General features: G+C 39.8%; 1 protein-coding gene across 1 annotated transcript; it reads left to right on the top strand.

Annotated features, from left to right (window-relative positions):
- Positions 1 to 4,276: 4,276 nt before the first annotated feature.
- vsig8a (V-set and immunoglobulin domain containing 8a) lies at positions 4,277 to 24,432 on the top strand (the record flags this gene model as incomplete). Its single annotated transcript, XM_080509939.1, has 6 exons — positions 4,277 to 4,432; positions 7,384 to 7,582; positions 13,324 to 13,476; positions 14,101 to 14,223; positions 16,322 to 16,463; positions 24,237 to 24,432. 6 exons carry the CDS (start codon positions 4,277 to 4,279, stop codon positions 24,430 to 24,432), a joined length of 969 nt encoding a protein of 322 aa, XP_080366065.1.
- Between the last annotated feature and the right edge of the window lie 1,832 nt (positions 24,433 to 26,264).

Here is a 26,264-nt window from a genome sequence, read left to right as displayed (position 1 = left end):
TTTGGATGCACATACTCGAGGTAATAAACACGCTCATGAGCTTCAACATTGACATGCATGTTCTTTCCTCATTTTCACCAGCTCATGCTTCTATTTTCATCAACACCAGAATGTCCCGACATTGCTATAAAGACATGCGGACACTCCATTTCCCACCCCAGCTTTCCATCTACTTTCTATGCACTGCAGCTTATTTCAGCACAGGTAAGATGAACACACATGAAAAGCAGGATTTGTGTGCATGGCGGGCATAATCTGCCTGAGTGATATGTCTCACGGTCTTTCATGTTTCTTCTCTGTTGAATTCTAATGGGAAATAAGCCTCACCTTACCATGTTACCATGGCGCCTTCATCTGTCCAATCAGATTCGGAGGTCGATCTGTTGGGAGATGATTGCAGGGAGTTCCTATTTCTCCTTTAGGGTGTGTCTCAGTCTTATTGCCTCTTCCATCACATCTTCTCTTTGAAAAGCACACGATTGGAATGGGGTTGGGGTGTTAAACTTGGAGAAACAGATTCCAGTGATGTGTATACTTCCTAAACCATTCTACTTTGCAAATATTACAATTATTATTGAAGAAATCATATCATGTGTGGAGCTGTTATTGTTTTCGAGTACATATTTTGGGATTTTGACTCAAAAATGATTCGACAGAAGACTTTAAGAGCACTAAATTTAACTTCTGAACATGTTATTTTCACTGACAAAAGAACTTTGAGAACGTTGTCCCTCAAGGCCTGCTGACCTGTGTGACTGCTGCTTCATTTGGATGCTTTCCTCTGATGGAATTTTATTCTCCTGCACCCAGAAGAAGCAGCACAAGCCAAAACTGATTGTGCTTGTAAGTGCTATCGATGGATTGTTTCATTTGAAAGTAATTTTTTTTCCACATCTGCCATTGGCTGTTACATGTTCTTTTGGTTAACATGCTTGATGTCACAATGTGCTTCATCCTTTGATAGACCTATCTCTTTTCCTCCTTCCAGTTGGAATCTATCTCATGTCCACTTTGGCTATTCTGTCATTGTGCATCCTGAGGACATGACCATCATCTTATACCATTCTTGATTTGTGATCTTGTTTGGGCAGCGGGTATTGCATATCTTACAGAAGCAGCGATTATGAAAAGCATCCCAATTTCTCAAATCTCCTTTCATTACTCAGGGCCATACAAAAGAACAGCTTTATCATTGCTTGGTTTTCTGAACATCACAAATTGTTGTGTTGGCTATATCTCATGTTTGTGGACTTTTTTATGTTTTGTTTCCCCCTTCAGCTTCAGAATGACTTGTTTGTTTTCGTACACAATCTCTCTGGTTTGACACAGCATCCATATATGTAACACAAACTTGAACGAAAAATACAATTTATATTAGCATTTCTTGAAGGAAATTGGAATTCTGAGTTGTTAAGGTCCAGTCCATTTATTTACAGTCACGGATCCAAAGACTTCAACAGAGTTGTTTTCAGCAGCTTCTTACCGACAGTACATGCATTAGCAGAGTCGGAAAAATCCAAGGCACGGTCTGGTAATTAAGCAGGGATCAAAATGGTATCCAAACAAACTAACCAAGGTAAACGACAAAGCAAGCAAAGAGGATAGAACGGAGACTCCAGAGTAGACACTGGAAAACTGTGACTTTAGACATTTAGGCCCTTTTTACACAATGAGGTTTCAACTGGAAAGGCATTGTTTGTGGGGTTTTAATCTCAGAAACGTTTCTCGTTTTTAAGGCTATACACTAAAACCCATGTCATTTTCATGTTGGGCCACTAGTGGGTACTGTTTGTTTTTGTAATGATAAAACACTGAGATGTAAATATACTGACACATGCCTCTCTGATGCATGTCCGGTTCGGTGTAGAATTGAAGCCAGATTCATTTCACACATTTATCTTCACATATCAGGCTTGCAGATCCACGTTAACCATAAACAGCCAAGCTGCAGTAGTCCAGATGTTTCTTTAGTGGAACATTACTAGTGAATGAGTAGCACTATGTTCATATGTCATAGTTTCATCTTGAAATGATACAGAGCAGTGGATAGAACTGATTGATTTTCAATTGTGACAACGAGTGTAACAATCAGTCTAATTTCAGAGTAAGCACATAAATAGCGCAGTAACAGCCGTGCGTCAAGCTGCAGTGTGGATGCGCCAGTGTTGTGCCAAAAACGGATTTCCGTCCACTGGAGTGCACACTGACTGGCTGTTGCCAGTCGATGGGGACGTTTTATTAGGATATAGAGCTATAACGTACAAATATACTAAACTGTATGTACACGGCAAGAACTAAAGTGAGTCTCTAGGAAAGTCTCATGCAAAAAAAAAAAAAAAAAAAAAAAACTGCAATTGAGATGATTTACCAATGGGTTACATGTAAAATAAAGAAATTCTATATTTTTATATTGCTTATTTTATTATCATACATATGTGATACAGTGTAGTATATTTTTTTGCGTTCTGGCTTTAAATCCTGTTAAAAGCCGCGTGCGTGGACAGGAATCACTTTTTTCCTCCTCCACACTCCGCCTCCAACTCGCCAGTCCACTGAGCCTTTTCACCGTCCCTGTTCAAATATCGAATACAACATTTAATAAACAGATAAAATTGAACTTTATCGGTCCGCTCTGGTCTCCACCAAAATGTCTCCTTCCTCTCCGAGATTGACACGCTGGCCGTCACAACCATGGCGGCCGTTTCGGGGTCCGGCAGTGTGCTCTGGTGCTGCTCCATGATGACACTCTCCTCTGGCTTCCACCTTCAGATCAGACTCGTCATCTCCACCTTTACAGTCACTGATCTCTCATGGTTCTCACACAGCGGTGTCGACGCACTGCCGATCGCTTGTTTTTTTCTTTTATTAGTGATTCCACTACCCTGACCACCAAATAATATCATTTTCCTGCCCTCCATCTCCCCCATGACTTTTGCTTTCTTTGCCCGTCAGTATTTTGCATCAAATATATTGACGAGGCACTTTGCATTGACCATTTATGGTAAAAAGTGGACGTGTTGAGGGCGAGACATGACCTGCTTAAACTTCCAGGTGGATTCTGATCTATGAAAGGAAAGTGCGTGCAGATATGCGTATGCACGGTTTTGTCAATCACAATTTTTTTTTGGCACACACCATTTTCAGCTTTTGGGCACACGTACATTTTTAGTAGGAATCCTACGCAAGGTTTTATAAATGAGGCCCCAGGTCTCCTGGCTTTGTCGTAGTTTTTCCTCTGACACGACACACACATGCTCAGATAGAACCATCCACTATCACGACTACATCTTGTATACAACTACAACTTTTCATCATACTCTCACTTTCTGGTATTTCAAAATTCATTCTTGGAGTGAGATTTCAAATTTTTATTCGTTACCCCGGCACCCGGGGATTATTTTTTTCATGAATGCACTCACACAGCGGCTTGATTATGTTGATGCTATTTTGCGAGCAGTCTTCCCTACTATTCTGTTCTCTCTTACAACATCTAGTCTTAATGAAATAGTGCCAGCACTTGAAGACAAAATTAGAGATAGCAGGTATTTTTACCACCATTTAAATCTTTGCCACATTTGTGTTTTGACCTTGAATGTCTATAAAAGCTATAGATTTTTCCTTGTTCATGTCTCAAAACTGTTTCGAAAGTGATTACATGGACAAAAGCACATTGATAAGGATGCATTCATGCCGACATGGTGGTGTATCATTTATTACTACGTGAAAGTATTACTGCAGTTGTATTCACAGTGGACTGAACACTTGACCAGCATTATTACCATATTGGTTCAATTTGAGCTTGCATACAGAATGGCATAATTTTGTTTTACTCATATATCTCTAGGTTATTTTTATTGCAATAATGTTTTCTGCTCTTAGGTATTTTCATTGTTGCTGCTCCTCAAGGTTTGTTAATGTTATTGGGTTTGACCATGGCATGAGGGGCTTTGCAAAAGCAGTGATATAAAGCTGCGAGACATCCATTCTGGAAAGAGCAAAACACCTATTTTACTTTTGCTTGTTTGAGTGTTTCTTATTGATCTGTTTTATTGTGACTAAGGTATGAAATGCATCTCAAAAACCTAATTCCAGTGGGCAGTTTGGCTGCGACTTTTCTGTTGGCATTTCGCTTCTTTCTTAGGTAGAGTGCCTCTGAGAAATTATTCTCAATCAATTTATTGACTGCATTAGAACATAAAGCGCGAATGAGAGAGGGAGGCTCATGCCCAATTCCAATAACGTCTCTACTTCTTAAGGACTTATTTGCACACGCGGGATGCAGGTGACGTCCACGGGCTCGCAGACCGTCTACAAGGCTGAAGGAGAGAGTGTGACTTTGGGCTGCAGATACACACCCAGCCCCTTTGACTCTGGAGATCTGGACATTGAGTGGTCAGTTGTGAGTCCAGACACCACGCGGAAGGATCAAATGGTAAGAGGCCGCGTGAGAGCGCTGTGAGTTGCACCATGAAAATCGGGCAGTTTTTATGGTGACTTGCTGTATTATTTTCAGACCCATATCTTATGACAATTGCCCCATGTTGTTGTTTTGGGGTTTTATATAATTGTATTGATCACAGTAGTCGCACTCATAGTAAAGATACACTGATAATCACTTTTTTAAACGGTGAGTGCAAGTACTAACCTTTCACTACTTCACGATACCATAAAGCCCAATTCATATTCCAGATGAAAATGATGTTTGAAGGATATTTGTGGCGGTGAAACTCCGTACAGCCCCTGCGTCAACAGTGTATACACCTGAAAAAGCATTAAAGACTCCAGTATACAACATGCATAGACACAGTATACAACGTGCATTGACAGTATTGTATGCATAGAGAAGGGGGGACATTTAGTTACTTTTGCTTTCAGATTGAAAATGAGTCTTGCCAGTGTTTTGTATTTTCAGCTGGGCTGAAGTTGGGATTTTCTTTTTTTCCCAGAGCAAATGTACACCAAAATAGGTTTTTTAAAAGCACTTCACAATCTGGTCTTTACAACTGCAAATCCATTAAAATGTCATCCTTTCCTAAATCCATAACCTCAATAGGAATTAGGTGTGAATGCGTCCCAGCAGGGTGAAGTGTGGATAAAGACTTACCACCTTCATAAGTTCACAGGAATTACTTGTTTATCACATTTACCCCTTAAATTCAATGAGTTGTTACTGTTGGAGGCTTAAAAGGATGTTTTGTAGCTCTCATCTTCTCCCTCGGGTGGCAAGAGTTTTACCACAGCCAAAGGATATATGCTGCTTTAGAGAAATGACCAATGGTTTTAATGCAAACAGACTATCGTGCAGCCACACACTATGTTTTCAAAAACATGAATCGATGATTATTTTCTGAGAAGTTGAGAAGCAGCTGACATGCACACGGCTCTGACATACAGCAGCATAAAGTGGCCCCGATACTGCGGGAGCAAGCAATTCCCAATTTGCACATCCAGCAGACAGGAAACAGCATGATGATCCGTATACTGTGAGACTGAGAGCCATTAGCTTCCAATTGCAGGTTGTGTTTCTGTCTTGCAGATACACTACAGACTTCCTGATTTTGGTCTCCACTAATTAAGAAAAATATCAGGTTCAGTAACTACTTTGCCTGTCTGCCTCTTAGTGGCAGATAGAATAGGATCATTCTTTTTTTCTGGGTCTTTAAAAAAAACAAAAAAAACCCTCTGCGCTAAACAACAGATTAACACTCATGAATATCAAGCTAACAGATTGTTGAAACGATTCATAAATCTCAGAGGTTGGTTGTAATTCAGGATTTTTTTGCCTTTAAGAAGCCTTGTTCACATGATACACAATGATATATAGTCATATTAAAGTAGGATTCTGATGCTTAAAAAGTCATGCTGAGTACACATATTTTGGGGAAAAAAGATCAAGTCACACAAGAATAACATGTTAATGTGTTTGTAAGGCCGGATTATAAAGTTATATTTAACGGGCATCATTTCACATGTTTGTTCCAGAGTTGGACTTTTGGTAAACATAGACTGAGACAGGGTTAATTGTTTTCAAGCGAAAATGGAAACGTTTTGTTGTGGTTTTTTGTGTCCCTTCACATGAGAATGGTACTCGGAGCCACTTAAAATACAACTTTTTGAAAACGCTCCGAGTCTGTCTCTACGGAAATGGGGGAGAGCATAATTATTTGAAAACATCCCAACTGAGGAAATGCTGCTACTGCACATGGGCGCCGTTGCCGTAGTTAATAGTTCTTCACATGCCTAAGCAGATGGACAATAACAAGGTCATGACTCCAAGTCCATATTCTCAAGGGAACCTGGTAGTTTTTGATCGAGAGTCACCGGAATAGCAATATATTTTAATTGTTTGCACTCACCATTGTTAATGTCGATAGCATATTGGTCTCTGTATGTGCATGTAGCTTCAGTGCAAAAACAACCAACACCACCCACTAGTAGCCCAACATGAATAGGACATCGTTTTCAGAGTTCCAGTGTTGACAGGCATCATTATCTAAATGAAAACACAACAACAATGGATATTCCTTTGAAACGTTGTTGTGTAAACAGGGCCCGGAAAAGAAATACTTGTTATATTTAAAGTGGGACCTCTGTACAACAGACAATTCAATCTTTCATAGATGTGAGAAATCTATCTCTGAAAATAAAGCATAAAACTTTATTAAACAACGTTGATCTCCAGTCATTGTTTCACCTCCTTAGAAACAGGTTAAAAAAAAGAGCAAAGAAGGATTCATCCTCCAAATGAATATCTTTTGTCAGTCAGGAGATGTGCTAATTTCCTTGTTTTGAATAAAGCAGGGTGGAAGATTGATGTGTAGATGGACAGCATTATCTACTTTTTATGCAAGTAGTACATAGTCACCTTCAGTGCAGCTCAGTAGAACATGGTTCAACGAATTGGATGTTAAATTGAGCTCGAATTGTGCTCAGAGACTTTTTTTTGCCAGTGTCTCGCCTTGTTCACCAGAAGTGACGAAGAAAAAGATTGCATGCGTTTGTGACCGATAATATATACTCCGAAAAGAGTCAGTAATACTTATTTTTGCCAGAGGAGCAGTTCGTTCTACAGCCAGTGAGATCAAAACACAACGCACAGCATCTGTACACAAGATGACAGTGACAAATAAATAAAACCACTTTATAATGGTGGAGTGTGTGACAGGATCCGCCTGACTTTATTCACTGGTTTTATTCCATGTAAACCAGTGAGATCACCAACCCTTAATCCACATTAAAAGCACTGAAGGGTTGATTAAAAAAAAGACAAAAAAAAAAAAAAAAGTGAGCTGTGTTTGGATAAACTGGTATCAAACTACAAGCAATTCATGCTCGACATCTCAGACATTCATCAAGTCACTTTTAAATCTGTTCCATTTCCAGCTTCTGTCCTACACCGGTGGCACTCAATACTTCTACGTGGATCTTGTGAACGGGCTCAGCTTCGCTGCCGGTGACCCTTCGAGAGGCGACGCCTCGCTCTCCATCGCCATGCTGTCGCCTGCCCACAGCGCTACCTACCAGTGTAAGGTCAAGAAATCCCCAGGAGTGGACACGTGCAAGATGTCCCTGCTGGTGTTAGGTAAGGCCTGGCATTGAGTTGCATCCGAGAGTGAGCAAAGACACCCAACTGCATTATTTATGTCCACCAACATTCACAGTGACATCCTCAATTGTGTGTGTGTATAATATATATATATATATATATATATATATATTAAAAAGTCAGGATGATGTGTTAATGTAAATGGCCAGAACAGATTACACGTCGGAGGCCATTTTAAGAAAAAAGAGAGCTCAATTTAAATTTGGTGGCCTTGTTTAGTCATTAATACACTACAGCTGGCCTTGTTTACATGTTTTCAAGTGAAAATGCTAAAATTTGATTGCATTTTGGGTGTCCATTTGCTGTATATGACAATTGTGCGGGGAGCCACTGAAAATACAACTTTGTCAAGATGGCTCTGAAGGTGGAATTTTCAGAAAGCATGCCGCCTGAACATTTTCAAAGATTATGACAACAACAATGGAGGCCTCCAGAGTGGCTATACTCTCAGTTCATAATTGTAAATTTAAGGCTTCCTCCTTCATCCATACAAAATTGGTCCAAATACTTTTTTGTATACAGATATGTTTTGGTTTAATTACAGACGTTACCATTTTTCAAGGTTGTTGTTAAATAGAAAGAAATATTGGAATTTCTTTTTTTCTCTGTGAAAGAAGGAACATATACCAATTTACAAAAACATGCGAGAGGGACAATATTCCCATTTAGAAAAACATGCCTCTTGGAGTTCATGATGAACTATCAGATTGTGAGCTGGGATCAGCTCCAATGCACCGTGTAAATGCATTTGATTTGAATCAAGGACTCATCTCCAACTGGAGCGTTATCCTTTCTACAGATTTACAGATACAAGTAGCAAGACCGGCTTGGTTTCTCCTCAAGCAAGGCCGCTTTCACAGCTTTGTCACAGTGTTCACTGTTTGACACAGCTGAATAAACCCAAGGAAGATGGCTTTGTCAGGATCTGATGGAAACACTGGGTGAAATTGATGAGAGACTGAAAAAGGCAACAGCAAATCGAAATGACACTTCACTCTGAGCCATTTGTCAGTGTTGAAATTTGCCAGATGCTTATTGGAATTAGCTTGATTCAAGTCCAACTCATCGGGTTGAGGGACTGAGGAGTAACCGAGGTGGGGGGACAGTCACCTCTGTTGGCAGTTTAGTTTTGATTTACTGGGGAAAACAATTCCACATGTTTTCCGACGGTCGCGGGTCTGTGCTGCTCGCTGATTGGTGTGCTTTATCAATTTGGACCTTGTCATCGCTGAGAGCACTTACATCAGGACAGAAATGCTTCATTACGGGATGAAAATAATCAATCAAAACAAAAACAAAAACAAAAAAGAAACAAAACGGTGACCTCTCCATCTTAAAGGATGAGTGGACTCATACCATGAAAACACAGGGTCAAATATTTGGCCCTTGCACATGAAGGATGACTCATGAGAGCTTCACACTCTCTTCCACGTTCTTCACGACTGCCTGTAATCTTTGCACCACTGAACGTCTCTATAAGCATTCAAATTCAATTATTCATGCACTGTGACATACCTATTTGATACAGGACATTTCGTACCTGCTGTTTAAAGTCCTTTAGGTTTTATTCAGGCCGGCTGGATTTATTCAAATTTTATGACTGCAGAATTGTAAAAACAATTTGCAACGAGCAGCTGTGTGTCTGTTTTTTTCTCAGATAATCTCAGCTTCAAATATCTTCAATTCAATAATGCTGCATTCTTTTTGGCGAGTTGGTTATGGGAAGGATGCATGTCAAATGGGAAGGAGAAGAAGATTTGAATTGAGTTTTGAAAAACCCCATTCTGACATGAACCATTCATGACACTGTAGTATTTGTGGTTACCCCGAGTTTCAGTATGAAAACGATTCAGGTGCAAAATAGCAAGTATTAATCGATGAGGTCTGAATCGATCTTGTTCTGTTTGCTGTGCAATTTGGAATGGACAGTCTGATCTCTTCTGGCGCTGAAGCTCTTTTACTAACTTCTAGAAGCTTTCACATGATCATTCTATCATTCAAAATGAAGAAGAGTTTGTGAAATAAAATCTGCGTCACATCGCACTATGTCACCTGCATTTCATTTCAGTGTACAAACTAATTTGCTTTTAATTTATTTACCCAGTTTCAGTTCTATAATTGCAACACTTTCCTGGATTTAAGTCCACCACCTACTTGAATAAACTTTAACATTTGGCATTCTTAAAACAAAATTTCTTGATTGAGCATTTCTGACTACTTGCAGTATAGAGCAATGATTCATACTTCTCCAAAATGTCATCATATCAAGTGCTTTTATTTTACCATGAGCTGTACGACAGTAATACAATTCTAAACTGAAGACATTCACCTATAAGACAGAAAAATGTCTTGCTTTAAACCAACATATGTATTAATACAGAAAAAAATTAATAAATAAACACACTGGACTGCATATTGACAGCTAATTTTTTCAAATCTTACCAATGTGTCCCTCAATACACATCAAACATACTGTATGTACTTTTAATTAATGCGATACTAGACTAAAACTGCTCAACCTGCTCAATCATTCTTACAAAATGCTTATTATTGTAACATTCAAGGAACAGTTTACTCGCCACATCCAAAAATAACATCCCCAGACCAATTCACCTTCATCTATCCCAGCTGTGAAATGAACTTTTTCATTTACAAGCAACATTCAAGTGTCCTGTGGTGGGAGACCTTGAGTTTCAGACATTATGGCTCAAGTTCTGTTAAAGGTCTCGACTGCTGCATTTCATTACAAGACCATTGGTAAAGAAACTTCCCTGCTCATCTGGTCTGACAGCTTCAATGAATGTGTAGATTCTTCACAACTGCATTTCCAAAAAGGTGAAATATGGTGACACATTTTATAATAACAGAATATTTAGTTTAATACTTGTGAAATATTTAAACTAAGATGTAAATTTGTATACAAATGACACATTTCAATTGAAAATGATTGAGGAATTTCAATAAAGCATTTTGTTGTTCAGTGACATGATTGGGTTAAAAAAAAAAAAAACATGTTCCAAGAGAGGACGAAATACAGAACTGAGAGGTCAGATCACCAAAGGTAGAAAAAGAAATAAATGAAAAAATCAGGCCTTGTGTAAAAATGGCAATGTTTTCAAGTGCAATGCTGGACTTTTGTTGCATTTTGGGTGTCTGTTTATACAAGCCTAGCACACAGTACGGGATTTTTCAAAGCTTCACAGATTTAGAGACCATACACTTAGTGTGTGGCATGAACTACAGAGCTCACCACACACTAACCGAACCTTCAGCAGAGTATCAGGTTCTTCATACTCAATATTCCAAATCTCACCGGGACAAACGTGACTTCAGTGTAAAACACAGCATGTAGACGTAAACAAACATGTTGCTACAAATCAACCTCAGGCCTATATTATGATTCCGGATTTTCTTTTTTCAAGGTAACCTCGGGATTAACCCTGGGATTTCCGTACAACAAAGCAAATTCACTTCTTACCGGGATAAATCATCCCTGTACTGTGAATGTCCGAACTGGTCCAGAGCAGAGAATGAAGGTGCATCTCCTGACCAATCAGATCTCTTGGAAAATGACCTGCCTATATGTACAATATCCTGATTGGTGCATGGATTGTAACGCCCACTTGGAGAACTCAGAGCACAGCAGAGTGGAGGAGGAGTGTTTAGAGTGATCTTTTTGATATAATAAAATAAATCCTGGTCAGTAAAGCTTTGAAGGATGTTTTTGTTGTTGTTCTTGACTTGTCCCAAGTCTGTTTAGCTCCACGAGGGTTTAGCTATAATAATGAGGTTAATAATAATGGTCACATCTGATGTAACTGCAGAAACATCGATTTATGGAACGCACATCTATTCTACCACCACGGTGAGGAAATACTATTCCAACACAAAATGCATTCACACTGGGGAAATAGCCTCAAAACAACTTGATGGAAAATACAAAGTGAAAGAAGAGCAGTGAGGAATAATTAAATGAAACTGAGTGATCACAGTGCCAAGCAGGTCCGTGTATATTGTCCAATGAATTCATATAGTATGATCTCTTCGAGCCACTCATTAGTGGTCTGGAACCTTCCAGCTTTGGCTGCAGCCGCAGTGTTGCTTTCAGTCTGGTTGGTTTTTCTTTTCACACACCGTGCTGCTCAGCTCGTCGAGGAGCATGTTCTGCTCCACTCCTGCAGTGTGCTGAGCAGCACACTACAGGATTTCCTGTCGCAAATATTGAACATGCTCATTATCTATGATCTCTCTTCCCAAGACCTCCCAAAAAGAGACCGGACGAGACAAAATCACTCTTAGAACTGCCCACACCACAGGAAATTCAGACACTACCAAAAATCGGTCCAATTATCCTGTCGTGTGCCGGCCTTTAGTCTCAGAGGAAAAGGGGGGAAATGCAACTCAATGAAACGCTGTTATTTCACATGCACAAAGTCAATAGTTTTTCTGCACAATGACTGTGTTAAGTGACTCCAATGGCTCCCAGCACATCGTCTCCTGGGACTTGGTGGTTGGATAAAACCTTTATGGAAGTAAAACTCTAAAACAATGAGTTCTGACTTGTAACGTCGTGGGAATGGGGCCTCAGTCAGCTAAAACATGTAGAAACTTTCTTTAAATGATATAACAACAACAAACATAATAATCATAATAGTAATAACTCACTTATTTTAAAGTGTACTTGAAACCTAAAAGTAGAAACAACAAACTGTGTAGTGGACACCACGACAGGAGTTGCGAAACACTTCCTAAAACCATATTGTCTGTGATCACAGTTCATCAGAAGAGGCACAGAATTCCCTTAAAAAACAATTACAATTTCTCTGCTTTTAAAATGCTGATGGTGGAAACTGCCGATGGACTGTATGTGTTTGAGGGTTGTTTTTTTTTTTAAATAACTTGGTCAAAGAAGAGAAAGAACACTTATTTGAAGTACAAATCCTGAGGCATCAACATTTACTTCAATGTTTATTTATTCCAAGTCAAATCACCATTGCAATATTAGTTAAACCCAGACAATGACGATGAAGTGCATTAACTAAAATTCTATGTACTTTTGGTGTCCAGTAAAGTAGCTTGTTAGTCCACAGCTTCAAAATCAGGATTTACAATCGTACAATGAATCATCAGTGCAATAACCGCGGATTACCAAGACAACAGTAAGAGCTCAATCGAGAACCAGCAGGTACAAGCTGTAGAGAAAAACATGCTGCCATCAAGTGATCCCTGTTTTCACGCTGCTCCCAACCACATGCATTTACAGAGCTAAATGGAAACATTAAAAACAAAAGGAATGAAGGAAAATCCATAAACTGTTGACATGCATCTTCCTCAAAGGTTTTAGAAGTGCATCCAGTTTATATGCTGCTATACTGCATATGGGAATCCTGTTGGTTCCATTTGTCGAAGAATATGATTAAACTATAGTCAGTTTCAATGTAATTTGAATGAATTTCAACCCTTTTTGATGTAAAATGGTTCAATACTGAAAATAATTATGGTTGTATTTGGAAAGCATGCATTCTGCTGTTGGTTTGAAGTAACGGAACACCTCACCTGGTCAGCATTTCCCAACTAACAGACTTGAAATGGTTACAAAACCCTCAAGCCCAACGATTTTTAACCTCTGCTAGTTCTGCCTTGTTTTCCATCCCAAAACAGAAAGGAAATGGCAACAGAAAGTGATCCCTGTGTTATTTTGATTTTTTGATTTGCAGTGAAGCCGTCAGTGCCGAAGTGCCGGGTGGAGGGAGGGGGGCTGGTCGGCCAAGCTGCGTCTCTGCACTGCAAGTCTGCAAAAGGCTCGCCTCCCTTGAAATACAGGTGGAGGAGGGAGAGCGGCGACCCCATCCCGGCTGCTGCCGCACAGGGTAAGTCTGACCTCTGCTGATGTCACTATGATACTGCACATCAAAGAGCGTGCGTGTGTGTGTGTGTGTGTGTGTGTGTGTGTGTGTGTTTGTGCCTGTGTTGAGGCTGGATATCAGTCAAAAACACCAGATTCTTTGCAAATATTACAATTTCTGTAATAATTTTCCCCTAAATGGGTAAAAAAAAAATTGCCTCTTATTTCTTGGTTCCTCTTGGAAATAGGTTCCATTTATGCATGGTAGCATGCAGAGAGGCTAGGCTTCGGGGACTTACTCTGAAGAGTTTGCATGTTTTTTGGTGGTAAGACATTTTTCCTCCCACAGTCCAAAATAATGCATTTGAGGTTAGTTGGTTACCATGAGTGAATCCTCGAATATGTTTCTGTATTACCAGCATCTCCTTCCCATTGTATTTTCACTCTTGAAAACATCCCTGAGGTTGTTTCCTACAGTGGTTCCTGCAAGCTGCATTGATCAGACACTCACATGCGTAAACACATGGAAAGGAATATCTGGCTTTAAGAATTTGTTTCCAGTGTGGAGAAAGGCAGCCAATTTGATTACCCTTTGGTTATACCATGTTAATGTGTGTTTGTGACCTCTGTGCATGCATGTATCTCTCAGACAGCACGACCGGGGATCTGAAAATCAGCAACCACTCGCAGAGCTCTGCAGGAATCTACCTTTGTGAGGTGAACAATGAAGTTGGGGCAGAACGCTGCAGGATCCACCTGAAAGCAGAGAAACGTAAGGCGTGTGATGCAAGCGTGAGCTCTTCAAAAACCCAGATTGGAGATTTCCGAAATACTTTAATAAATGCTGTATAAAGGGTTAAGTCTACCCTCTTTGCTCCACTTTCACAAGGTGCCAGCATGGCACGCCTCACTCTTATTATGTCATCAAACAATGACTCGAGGGAAGGTCAACTTCAATGGTAATGTCAACTTTGAGTCACAAGTTTTCCCCTCTGACTTTGTGCTGTTGAATCACACAGTCACACAAGACTGCAGCTGAAAGGATTCTGCAGCCGGTACGTCTCCAGTCCCTGTTGACGGTCCATAATTGCAACAAGAAAATGGTAGCATAGGAAATCTCCACATGCAACAGGCTTCGTAGGGCTTTTAGTGGCACATCGTTGAAGCGTAAACAGAAGACTCCTTTAATGAGAGCAGCAGGGTAACGCCTCTGAACTGCTCGGGAAAAGACAGACTTCAGTGGTTCAGTCGAGGCGTCTGCCGGGGAAATGAGTCTGGCGGGGAAATGAGTCTGGCGGCTCTGAGAGTGTGAGACAGGTGTGCCATCACAGACATATATCACCACTTTGTCTAGAGTCAAACAGGGTCACTGCACCAGTGCTTCATGATATGCAGATCCGAGCCTTTATTCCAACATCTCTCTCTCAGTACTCTGATTTCTGGCCGCGAGCAGTCGATCCTTCATTTCCATTTCAAGTGTGAGCAGCTGCCATAGACCAAGAGTTTTTAGCAGGAGACTCAAACTAAAGGTATGAATCTGAATTATATTATTGGAAATGGACTCTGATAAATTGAGTTTACTTGTATAGTGCACTAAAGCAGTCCCAACACACTTACAGGAATAGTTTTCTCAGAGTGCACTGGCACATGAGGAATGTGTTACATTTTAAGAAGAAAACTATGAGTAACACTTATGAAAGCTACAGAATAAACATTCATCATACCTCACATTCATATTGCCCTTACTTCCAAAACAATGCTGTGTGGCTGTGACTCGGTTGGTTGAATGAGGAACTCTTAGTCGCAAGGTTGTGGGTCCGATTCCCTGTCTCAATTCTGTCCACATGTCGAAGTGTCCTTGAGCATGACACTGAGCCACAAACTGCTTCCAACGGATGGATTGAGTACCTTGCATGGCAGCTAGATCCATTGGTGTGTAAACGTGTGTTTTAATGGGTGAATGTAAGTAACAGTGTAAAGCACTCAGAAGTGAAATCCATTTACCACTTACTCAACACATCTGGTGGTCCAGCCTTACATAGAATTCATTTGATTTAACATATCGGATGTGAGCTTGTTCAGAAGCTCTTTCATACTTGAAATCTGCTTTTTTCTACTCTTTCATAAAGATTTCTCTAATAACCAATAATGTAACAATGGCCAACAACACATTACCTGCCAGCAATGTCAAAGCTTGCCAATTTAACATCAGCTATTATCTTACGACATTTTTTAATTATTGTTTTGGCAAAATGTTATTAAGTGCAGGAAACATTTTATTTATAAAATACATAATACGCAATACATAAATAAAGCTGAAATTCTTGGATGTTCTGGAGGATTTTGTGTGCAGTTTGCTTAACAAAAACTGGTCTAGTTGTTGGGATATGCTATACGTACTCATTTAATTCAATTCAGTTCAATTAAATTTGACTGAAGTATTCATATTTTCAAATAACCTGAAAGGTTATTTATGTAGAACAGTGATCAGACGGGTAAGAAGCCCAATCCAGAAGCAATATGTGAAGAAGGAAAAATACATATTTTTTGACATGTGCACATCTTTGGACATGTCAAAGAAAATCCTAATGATGCCCTTTCTTGCATGTAGTGCTGAGTAGAGCATCCACCAGTCTTTACTGTCAGGTTTGACAAGAGGAAGTTGCGAATCACTGCTATATACTGAGCACTGAATGACACAGAAGTAAGAAACTGAAGTAGATGCATCTTACTGTGAATGAGGATTTGGAAAAGCCTTCACAAAACGAGAACCCACTCGACAACAAGTGTGCTGCAGCATAATGAATACTTCACACCGTGTCATTTTCTCCCACAGAGCCTCTGAGTGAATAATTCTCCGTTTTTCACAGCTCCGAACAGAGCAGCCGTGATCACCGGCACTGTTGTGGGGTCTCTGCTCCTCATCTTCATCCTGCTGGTCTTCATCGGGCTGCTTTATTGGAAGCTGAGCACCAGAAGAAAGTTTGAGAAGGAGTTCTCCAATGAAATCAGGTACAGCAGGCAAGACGGAGAGATAAGTGAGCTGAAACTCTCACTCTCGCTGTCTGGCACCTGTCTCCCAAGTCCTCATTTATCTCCGAAATGTCCCATGAGTACAAAACTTCACTCCTAGTTAGTGGCCAGTTTTGTCAAATGGAGGCGTGGAGGCTGAACATTATTTAAATAGACTTCTGCAGATTGTTACATCTATAGAACTTGCATTTATAGCATAAAACGAAATAAAAAAAAACTGACAAGCAAGACATGGACGTCAAAACGATGACGCTGACAATCAAACTTCAAAAGCAAGAGAGGCAATTATACGACGTTGAAGCCGTTTGGTTAACAAAAGGAACAAAGTATGAGTGAATATGGCGTAAAACCAACAAAAACACACCCTGTTCGATTTAACATTTATTTGCACTTTTTAATGATATGTCCACTGTTTATGATGAGGAAATACTGTATATATAGTTGATGTGCTGTGTGTGTGTGTGTGTGTGTGTGTGTGTGTGTGTGTGTGTGTGTGTGTGTGTGTGTGTGTGTGTGTGTGTGTGTTGAACCTCAAGGGTTTTTTCTTCTTGTTGGTATTCTGGCTCTCAGAAATTGAGAGGATCTTTATTATCAGCAATCACTCCTCACCTATACTGTTCTTTATAATTTGGGAATAATATTTAAATGTATATCAATGATCTTCGAAAGGCCTGCATACCTGTAGTTACAATACTGCTTGGAAATGAGAGTATTCCAGTTTTATGAGAGCAGAGTTTCAAATGTATTTCTTTTTTTTACAAATAGAGGCAAATAAACCAGCTTTGTCAAATCAGATCATTTGATGATTGTACTTGACTCAATTACAACCCCCCCCCCCCAAAAAAAAAAAAAACCCAATGTGGATAAATGACACATTCAGAGAAAACAAACATGAAAGACTCTAATCTTATATTAGCTCTTCAAACAACAAAAACAAGACTTACTGCTGTTAAAAATTTTTTGATTTGATTGAATAAAAAGCCCTTGTTTTTTTTTTTCTTTGTTTCACAAAGACAAGAGAGCTTTCTGTGAGCAGTGAGGGAGTCACAGCCATCAAACTGCTTTGACATTGTGGATGTGAAACAAACAAAAAAAAAAAAGTGTGACGTTAAAAACACGTCAATAGTTATGTGTGAAATACATCATCAAGTACAACTATCTAAGACACACACACACAAACTAACCCTATTTCAGCAGATCTCCCCGATTTTGTTCTACAAAGAAGCATCAGAAAAAACGTTTGAGTGGTTGAAATCCTCCAGCTTGTTATCTGCCACCTATACAATATAAAGGCCTTCGACAATATCTGACAGCTACATAAATGTTACATAACTTCAGTATATATGTGATATTTATGTAGCTTTCATTCCGGTTGAGGTTGTCGGCAGTTGTACTTTAACCTTGTGAATAGTTACATAATAGGAATAATTTAACAAATGTATATCTGTGATCGTCGGTTTTATGTCTGAGCGACAAAGTTGTCTGTTGGCAAAAACAGAGATCAGATGTTGATTCTTCAAGTGTCACAGTATGTTATTGCTTCAGAAAGAAGCTGGTTATAGTTAAATAACTGGGACCAGAGAAATATACTGGCTCCTCACTCTATTTAATGGTTAAATGTTGGAAAGCTAGATCATGAAAAGCACTTCATATTATAAAGTATGCTTTCGGGTGTATTAACAGTTGGGTACAGAGTTAAGAGATAATATGAACATAGTTAAATTGAAACAGTACTGGACACCAGTCTTGGTCTCAAGACCACAATTTCAATATCTTCGTCTTGTCTCGGTCTCAGCCAGTTAAAATCTTGGTCCTGTCTGGGTCTACCACAGACAATTGATCTGATATATTACGAATTTGCAAGTATTCTGTAACAACCAGCACAAAGTTATTGCACACATGTATGTGGAAGCTGATCGGCTAATTGGATGCACTGAGGATTACATTTAACAACGTTAAATGTACAACATTATATGCTGACATTATTGTACGATGCACAATGTGATTTACTACATTTGAAAATGTTTGTCTTCCTAAATGCTGCCGTTATTGTAGCCATTGTGTTATTGCTACTTAAATATTGAGGTCTGATCTTACTTCTGGTCCATGCTCAATAGTATCACATTCAGTGTAATCCATTTAATCACTTCATGGTGAACTCAAGCAAAACAACATGGACATTATACCAGATCTTTCTCATATAAACAGACCCTGATGCACAAAAATCCACATTTAAATTCCCTCGTTTGTGAATAATGTCACTCACAGTGTAATTCTTTGTGAATCACCCCAAAACGCAATTGAACTGTATGTTAGGAAAGTAAACGGTTCATGAAAAGGAAATAATTAGGTTTACATTTCTTATGACAGCCTTTCTGATTGCCCATGTGAACATTACAAGGTTTGTGCCTTTTCAAGTTTTCTTTCACAGTGAATTCTCCTCAGCCCTAAAACTGAGCAGTTTAAAAGAGGTGGCCTGCTGGTCTGACATCTCTGAAAAGGCTTCGTTTGTGTACCAACTTTGTCTCCATAAAGACAGTTGGAGTTGCGGTTCACACACAGTTGAAAACAGCTTTCAAAGCAGACACTGAAACAGAGGTAGTGTCAGTGTGGGAGGACAGCGGGTTGCGTTCAAGAGATGAGAAGCACCCAAAGCCCGAATGCCAGCATGGAACTCTGACACCCCTCGCGTGATCATAGCGCCACAGCTCTAAACCTAATAATGGAAATCACAACGCTCGCTGTCACATGGGTCAGATGCTTTGAGGTTAAAGGAGAGCACTGCGGTTTGAAAAGTTCATGAGTATCACATCTCTTTATGTGTCGACTCGGGAGTCAAACACCAGAGCTGCATGTTGTGAAATCTTAAGGTCTTTCTATCCATGGATGTGGACGTCGTGGGCCACTGTGAGTGGAAGCAGCAGCTGTGCTGACGGAGACAATAACACCACAACAGGCTGATTTATTCTCACGCGTAGCAAATACAGAGAAAAAAATTTTTTTTTATACTTTTCTAATTCAAACATATGAACTGGTGAATTGTGACTTCATTGACTCATTGTTAAATTGTTTTCAGGCTCAGGGTCCACCCGAATTCCCAATCTAACTTGATTGAATACTGATGTCACGTGCCTGCCATTTTTAATGATAAAATAAAGAAGAAGAAGAAAAAAGAGAAACTTTCATATAAACTTGAATAAATTAATGACTTGCGGCGAAATCAAGATGCACAAATAATTCTCAAGCAGCATTCCAGGTAAATGATAAATGATCAGATTCAGTGTTTTATTGTTCCTGCATCTTGTGCAATAACTCAAGACACACCGCAAATCATGCCCCACAGGCCTGAGGTACATTCGTTTTCCCATTTAAGCAAATCAAAAGTCAAATATATTCCCTTTAGCAGCGGTGTGTCTGAGTGTTCGGCCTGCACAGGAGCAGAATATGTCGAAGTGGGTGAGGTGCACTGCAAAGTCACATAAATACAGAATACAAGGCAGCTTGTAAGCTCAGTTGGCAGCAGTGTTGACGAGGAGACAGTCTGTATACTCTGTCAGTGTTTGTTGGTTGAATCCACCACAGAAGAAGAGAAAGTTAAATCTGCTTCTCTGTGAAAGTCATCATCCCCGAGGGAAAGTTTCCAAATAGGCTAATGCAACAAAGATGTATGCCTTTACCTACGAGGCAATGCCGCTTCACCAAGGAAATTGTGTCCAGACACATCCAGGTAAAGCGATAGAAAATATGAGAAAGACCTGCAGCGTGGTGACAACACAGGTTTGAGGAAAAAAAGACACAAAAAGACTGAATAATGTTCTTAAGACTTCATATTTGATGTTTTAGAATCTTCTCTTTTGAACAGATCTGATGGTGCGAGCATCTTTTCATAACTTAAAATAACAAAACCAGTTTCAACTGATTTTACACATTCAGTATACGATCCAGACCACTTGCAAATTCTAATGTCCCACTCAGCCTTCTGAATTTCATAAAAAAAAATCCATTCATTATTGTCGGATTTAATGAAAATTTCTGTTCCGGAATTAGGGCTGCAAGTACAAATATGAGTACTGACCTTAAGTTACTTACTAATAGTGAGTACTAATACAAGTAGTTGCCCCTCGTCTGTGTCAGCATCCACCTCACACCCACCATCAACCTCCACACTCACCATGTGCCTGGACGAGCTAAATGCATGGATGAATTTCTCCAAAACAGAGGCCATACTTGTCGGCACACCTCATCAGCTTCAGTAATCTACAATCACAACAATAAACATTTCTGGTCAAGACGTCCCTCTCTCTTCCACTGTCACTAACCTCAGTGTGTGGTTGGATTACTGCAACTCACTCCTCTATGGCATCACAAACAAAAACTTTCAGAAACTCCAATACATCCAGAACAGCACCACCAGGCTCCTCACCAAAACCAAAAACCATGACCGCTGCCTCCCGTCTGTGGAATTCATTAGCTCACATTGGTTTTAGCATTCTGAGATATAGTAATGTAAAGTGCAATACAAATAAAATGCATTATTATTATTATTATTATTAAGCCTAATTCATTGTCCATATGTAAACAATATGTGAAGGCTATGCACAGCCTGTGCGTCGATGCTTCGCTTAACAGTTGTACAAACAGTCTTTTCCTCCTCATGATATTTTGACATTGAACGATAATTTACAGTTTGTCTTGGATTTTCCATTCTTATAAATATTGAAGACTTTCCAAACAGCGGACATCCCTCCTGCCCTCTTGTCTACCTGCGGGCGACCTTGGTGATGGATGATGTCATGCAAACCTAAGAAGTATTGAAGAAAGTGTTTGATTTCATAAAGAATGCGAACGTATAACATTATTATCAAACATACAGCTCCCGGGCCAAAATCCATCCCCCAGAGGGTCCAATCTGGCCTAGATGGCCATAAAAAGGATAAAAATAACAAATAAATGTACTTTTTACTTCAAGAACTTCAAAGCATATCTTATTAATATAATTATAGTAATGTTTTAAAGAATTACGGCTATGAGCAATTCATACTATGAATGTGTAGAGAAGACATTCTTTCTGAAAGCTGCAATATGCAGGTTGCTTTATTTCTGTTATTTCACTACAGTTTGCATTAAGAGGCTTTGTAAAAAATGTTTAATGTTTAAATTGTGTTCCAATTCATTGTTAACTTTTTCATGATGCATTACCGCCCCTTTACAATCAAATAAAGGGAATCATTTGTTGGGAAATGTATGTTTAAAAGTTACTATGCTCCCACTTTACTGGTCAAACTTTGAGTTCTGGATTACGTTTCCACAGAGATGGTCAGAGAGCATACACAACCTTTTGAAAACAGCTCCCGAGGAGGAACTTTACAAAAGCGAGTGAAAACAGCACTTTCTGGAAACCTTTGGGTTCTATCTCCATGGAAATGAGGGACAACGCTACTGTACATGTGCAATATGGCTGCCCGAAATAGTTCTTTAGCACATGCACAAATAGATTGACATTAAAGGAGTCAAATCACACAACTTTACCACTTTCACATAGTTCTTTTTTTTTTTTTACAAAAACAATGTATTCAAAGCTTTTTGCCCCAAATCCAGCGTGTCCTTGATTTTCATCCAGTTGAATATTTGAGCATTCGAGCCTCATTCAGAATGTGCTGATTTTCAGGGAGCTGGACTGGCTCCGTCCACATTCCCATCTTGGGAAGATGAGGGAGTCCTTCATCTCCTCATGCCATGTGCTATTGTTTTTATTCTATCTGACACTACATTATGGAGAAACACCATTCAACCAAACCAATAAGAACCAGAATGTGACCCAGAAGGAGAAGCTCCTGAAGAAGTTGTGACTCTGCTGCTGCAGCAGGACGTTCCAGAATGGTTGGTGAAACACATTGTGTGGCTGAATATGTTAATCAGTTGCACTCAGACCCGCCCCTCCCTACACGCAGAACACGCGCTGTGCGTAGGGCCCCGCGATCCATGGGGGGCCCCATTTTGCGCAAGTGAATTGAATTTCCCTCGGGATCAATAAAGTATCATCATAATCTGCAAATGCGCAAAGGATGCGCGTGCATTTTGCCGAGAGGCGTAGAGCCACCAAGTCAGCCCGAGGCAGGAGAGAGAGAGAGAAAAAAAAGAGACGATATGATTGAAAGCGCGAAGCGTCACCATCTGACCAATCAGCGGTCAGATGGGCCGGTAGGCAGTTGTTTCCAGGTAGAGAGTAGAGAGAGAGAGAGAGATGGCTTCCAAACGTCAATACGATTCGGGAGCTAGCAAAAGAAAGAAAAAGTCCAAACAAGAAGAGGCTCGTGCTTCACTTGAAGGTGGGGATGTTGTTGAAATAAAAAAGAAAAAACTTTGTGGCATAAACTGTTTATGCCACAAAGTTTTTTCAGACGTGTGCATCTGTAAAGTTCTTGTCCCACTGTTCATCTGTAAAGTTATTGTTCCACTGTTGATAGAGGCTGTTCATTTGATTCGTTAGTAATTGTAATTTATTATTATTATTATTATTATTATGTTATTGGAAGGGGGGCCCCAAAATAAAATCCTGCTTAGGGCCCCCACTTGGCCAGGGGCGGCCCTGGCACTGACTATTTTCTTTACAAAGAAATATGCTGCTTTAACAGCAAATAAATGACTATTCAGACTAGACTGAGTGACTATGCACTTTAACTATGTGCATGCCACACTGAGATCAGATAATTTAATGATCCTCTACTAATGATCATAATTAGTAGGAGACAGGAGAATATCCTGAACCTCCATTGAATCATAGAAATACATTTAAAAAAAAAGATCACCTCACAGTTATCAAGCCCTTGGGAAAACCTTTCGCAGCACAACTTTGCATACATGAACAATACCTCGCAATAAACAAAAAACGGCGTGGGATCAACTGTTGCAAACTAACCAGCCTGGTGCTTCGAAAAGCAATAACAAGAAAATTTATTTAAAGGCATATTAATCGGAATATTTTACTTACAGTGCCCACATTTGCGTCATTCGAAGTTTTGCAGCGAATCCAGGGACGGGACGGCCTCGCCACTGGGGAGCCACATGTAAAACTGTGGGAGGTCTTGTTGTAGAGTTCCATTAAAAATCTAATTAATCCACTGGATCTTCACAGGCTCAGACGAAGGCAGTAAAAATCCACTCCTCTGCTCATCGATACAATTAATAAGTGTGCATCTGGCGTGTTTTTCTCGTATCTTCACCGGTATTTTTCTAGGCTTAAGTTAAACACCTGCAGCTTTCACCAGGTGGAAAAAAACAAAACAAAACAGCGCGTGGGTTCTGCTTGTGGGCGGGTCAAAGTTAGAGTCTATCTGGATGGTTGGCTAAAAACTTTGGTGACGACGACAATGGTTTGCTTTCCGATTCGCTCGTTGGAGCGCACACTTTAGAAACAATTAAACAAACCAGAGAACCGACTCCAAGTCCATATTCTTCTGAGACTTGGTAGTTTTGTAGTTGACAGTCACCATAATAACAATCCAACTCAGTTTTTTGTCCATGCAAATGTCTGTGGACTCGCCACTCTTAATGTTTATATTGTTCTCTGTGTGCATGTGTGTGTTTTCTTTACAAAGGACATTGTTTTCAGTGTTTAGTATAGACGTTTACAAAACATTGCTGACTAAATGCAAAACCTTTGTGAAACTCAAAGACGATGCATTTTCACTTGAAACTTTGTATAATCGGGACCTAAATCACAGTCGACTTTTCTATCTCTCTGTTAACAAGGGAGGACGCCACGCCTCCAGAGAGCCGCCCGGCCAGCCGCCGCACCAGCCGGAGCACAGGTCGAGGCCCACAGGTCACCTACAGGAACGAGGGGGGCATTTTGAGCGCTCACCCTCCCTCCTGTGACAGCCACGGACACACACCAGTCAAATACCTACCTGTGGATTACGACAGCGAGTATGGACATGCAGTATGACCATCGACAAAAGCTCCCTCCTGTTGTCATGTTCAAACAGACACTGCGGGACAAAGTGGACAAGCCGCACATTTGGAACAGCAGAAGCTTTGCAGAGACTTTAATTAACTGAATTCAAAGCTGTGCAGTGATTGGACGATAACATTGTTCACTGTAATTACCTTATAAAAGTCTTCAGCTCGTTATAATATTTTAGGAACGTCATCATCTATAAGGCAGAATGTAGAAATTCCCTATATTAAATATAGTTGCCACAAATATTTAATCATAAGGTGGCAGGAATTAATCAAACACTGGATTTTGTGAGTGGACAGAGCAAGTCAAAAGAATTTGGTCAAACTTTTAAACCAAAAGAGAAATATTTATTTCATGATAGACCTCATTTGGAAATACTCAACCATTCAAAAAAAACATTTTTACACGATTAAGCATTTTTTTTGTTTTTTTTCCAAGGATGAACTGACAGGAGTTGAAAATATCAAGAGCGACATGCAATGGGTTTTTGTCCACTACATAGAAAGCGACTCGACCCCCTCCCCTCCAGACAACACGGAGGCCTCCCGAGTGTCCCCCTCACACAGTGGTAGGACTTTTTTTTTTTTTCCTTCTTTTTGTTTAATTTCAAGGCAGGCTGGCTGGCCTTTACGCAATAACACACACATCACAGATAAATCCACAGTTTAGAAACTAAACATACGTGTATCTGCACCTTCTGCCTCTGGAAGTCTTTGTGAAGCAGAGCTGACGTGCTCGTGTTTACTTTACTTGTCAGTGTTGACCTGGAACAGAGTGCAGTCCTTATCTCTAAAACTAGCGTTTTCTTTCAATAGCGAGGTCACATGAGGCAGTTTCTCAATAATGCAGGCAGTAGATGGGTCTCTGCATGTCATCGGCTTGGACAAGCAGGACAGACATAATAATTTGTTGTTTCCAAATACAATACATGCTCTTGTATTTGCTATTTTAAACTCGACATTCTCTGTAGGCAGCTGAAAAAGACTGTTGTACAGATGACAATAAACTTGAAACTACAAAATGTAAGCTTCAATAGGACATCTGTGCATCATATCCAGAGGTAGTCAGAGTTTTGGCAGTTTGCTGTTAGTAGTTGCAAAATGTTTCTTCAGGCCCCATTTATTCATGTTTTATGTGAAATCACATGGTCTTTTGCATTTTTGTTTCAGAATCTTTTTTTTTATAATGGTGTCCGCTCACACAAAAATGGCATAAACCCTGAAAACAATATAGTTTTCATACTGGGCCACGAGTGACTGCTGTTTGTTTTTCTATTAATACCACAGAGACGTGTCCGGGAACAATAAACTGTAAACATTAATAATGGCCAGTACATGGACATTTATATGGACAATGAAGTTGGGCTGCTATTACAGTGGCTCTGAGCGCAACTTTCATGTAAACAGGCCCCCAAAACACGACAAAACTTTTCCATTTATACTTAGAAAAACCTTATTACGTAAACGGGGCCTGAGTCTGCAACTTCTTCTCTTATAGGACTGAGAACAGACAGAGAACAGTGGGTGGCTACACAATCCCATGATTAGCTGATCAATGCCAGTGTCTTAGTCACACCATATTGATGTTTTTTAGTTGGTTTTTTTTAGCTTAATGTTTACGTTTTAAGCTCAAAGTAGAACTAAAATCTCCTCTGCTGTATTTTCACCACCTAACCTCGCTGTCAGTTTCTTTTCTCTCGTCTTCAGGAGGGAAATGCCGGAAAATTACATTGCTGCAAAGCATGACACACCATGTAGATGAGCCGGTGGACTAGAAAAAATAAAGTGATGGAGGTTGAGCGTTTGTTTTGAAGACTG

Source organism: Blennius ocellaris (genome assembly GCF_963422515.1).
Source record: "Blennius ocellaris genome assembly, chromosome: 15".
In the NCBI taxonomy this organism is placed as follows: Eukaryota; Metazoa; Chordata; class Actinopteri; order Blenniiformes; family Blenniidae; genus Blennius; species Blennius ocellaris.
The sequence above is the reverse complement of the archived record's forward strand: the minus strand, read 5'-3'. Positions and strand labels throughout refer to the sequence as shown.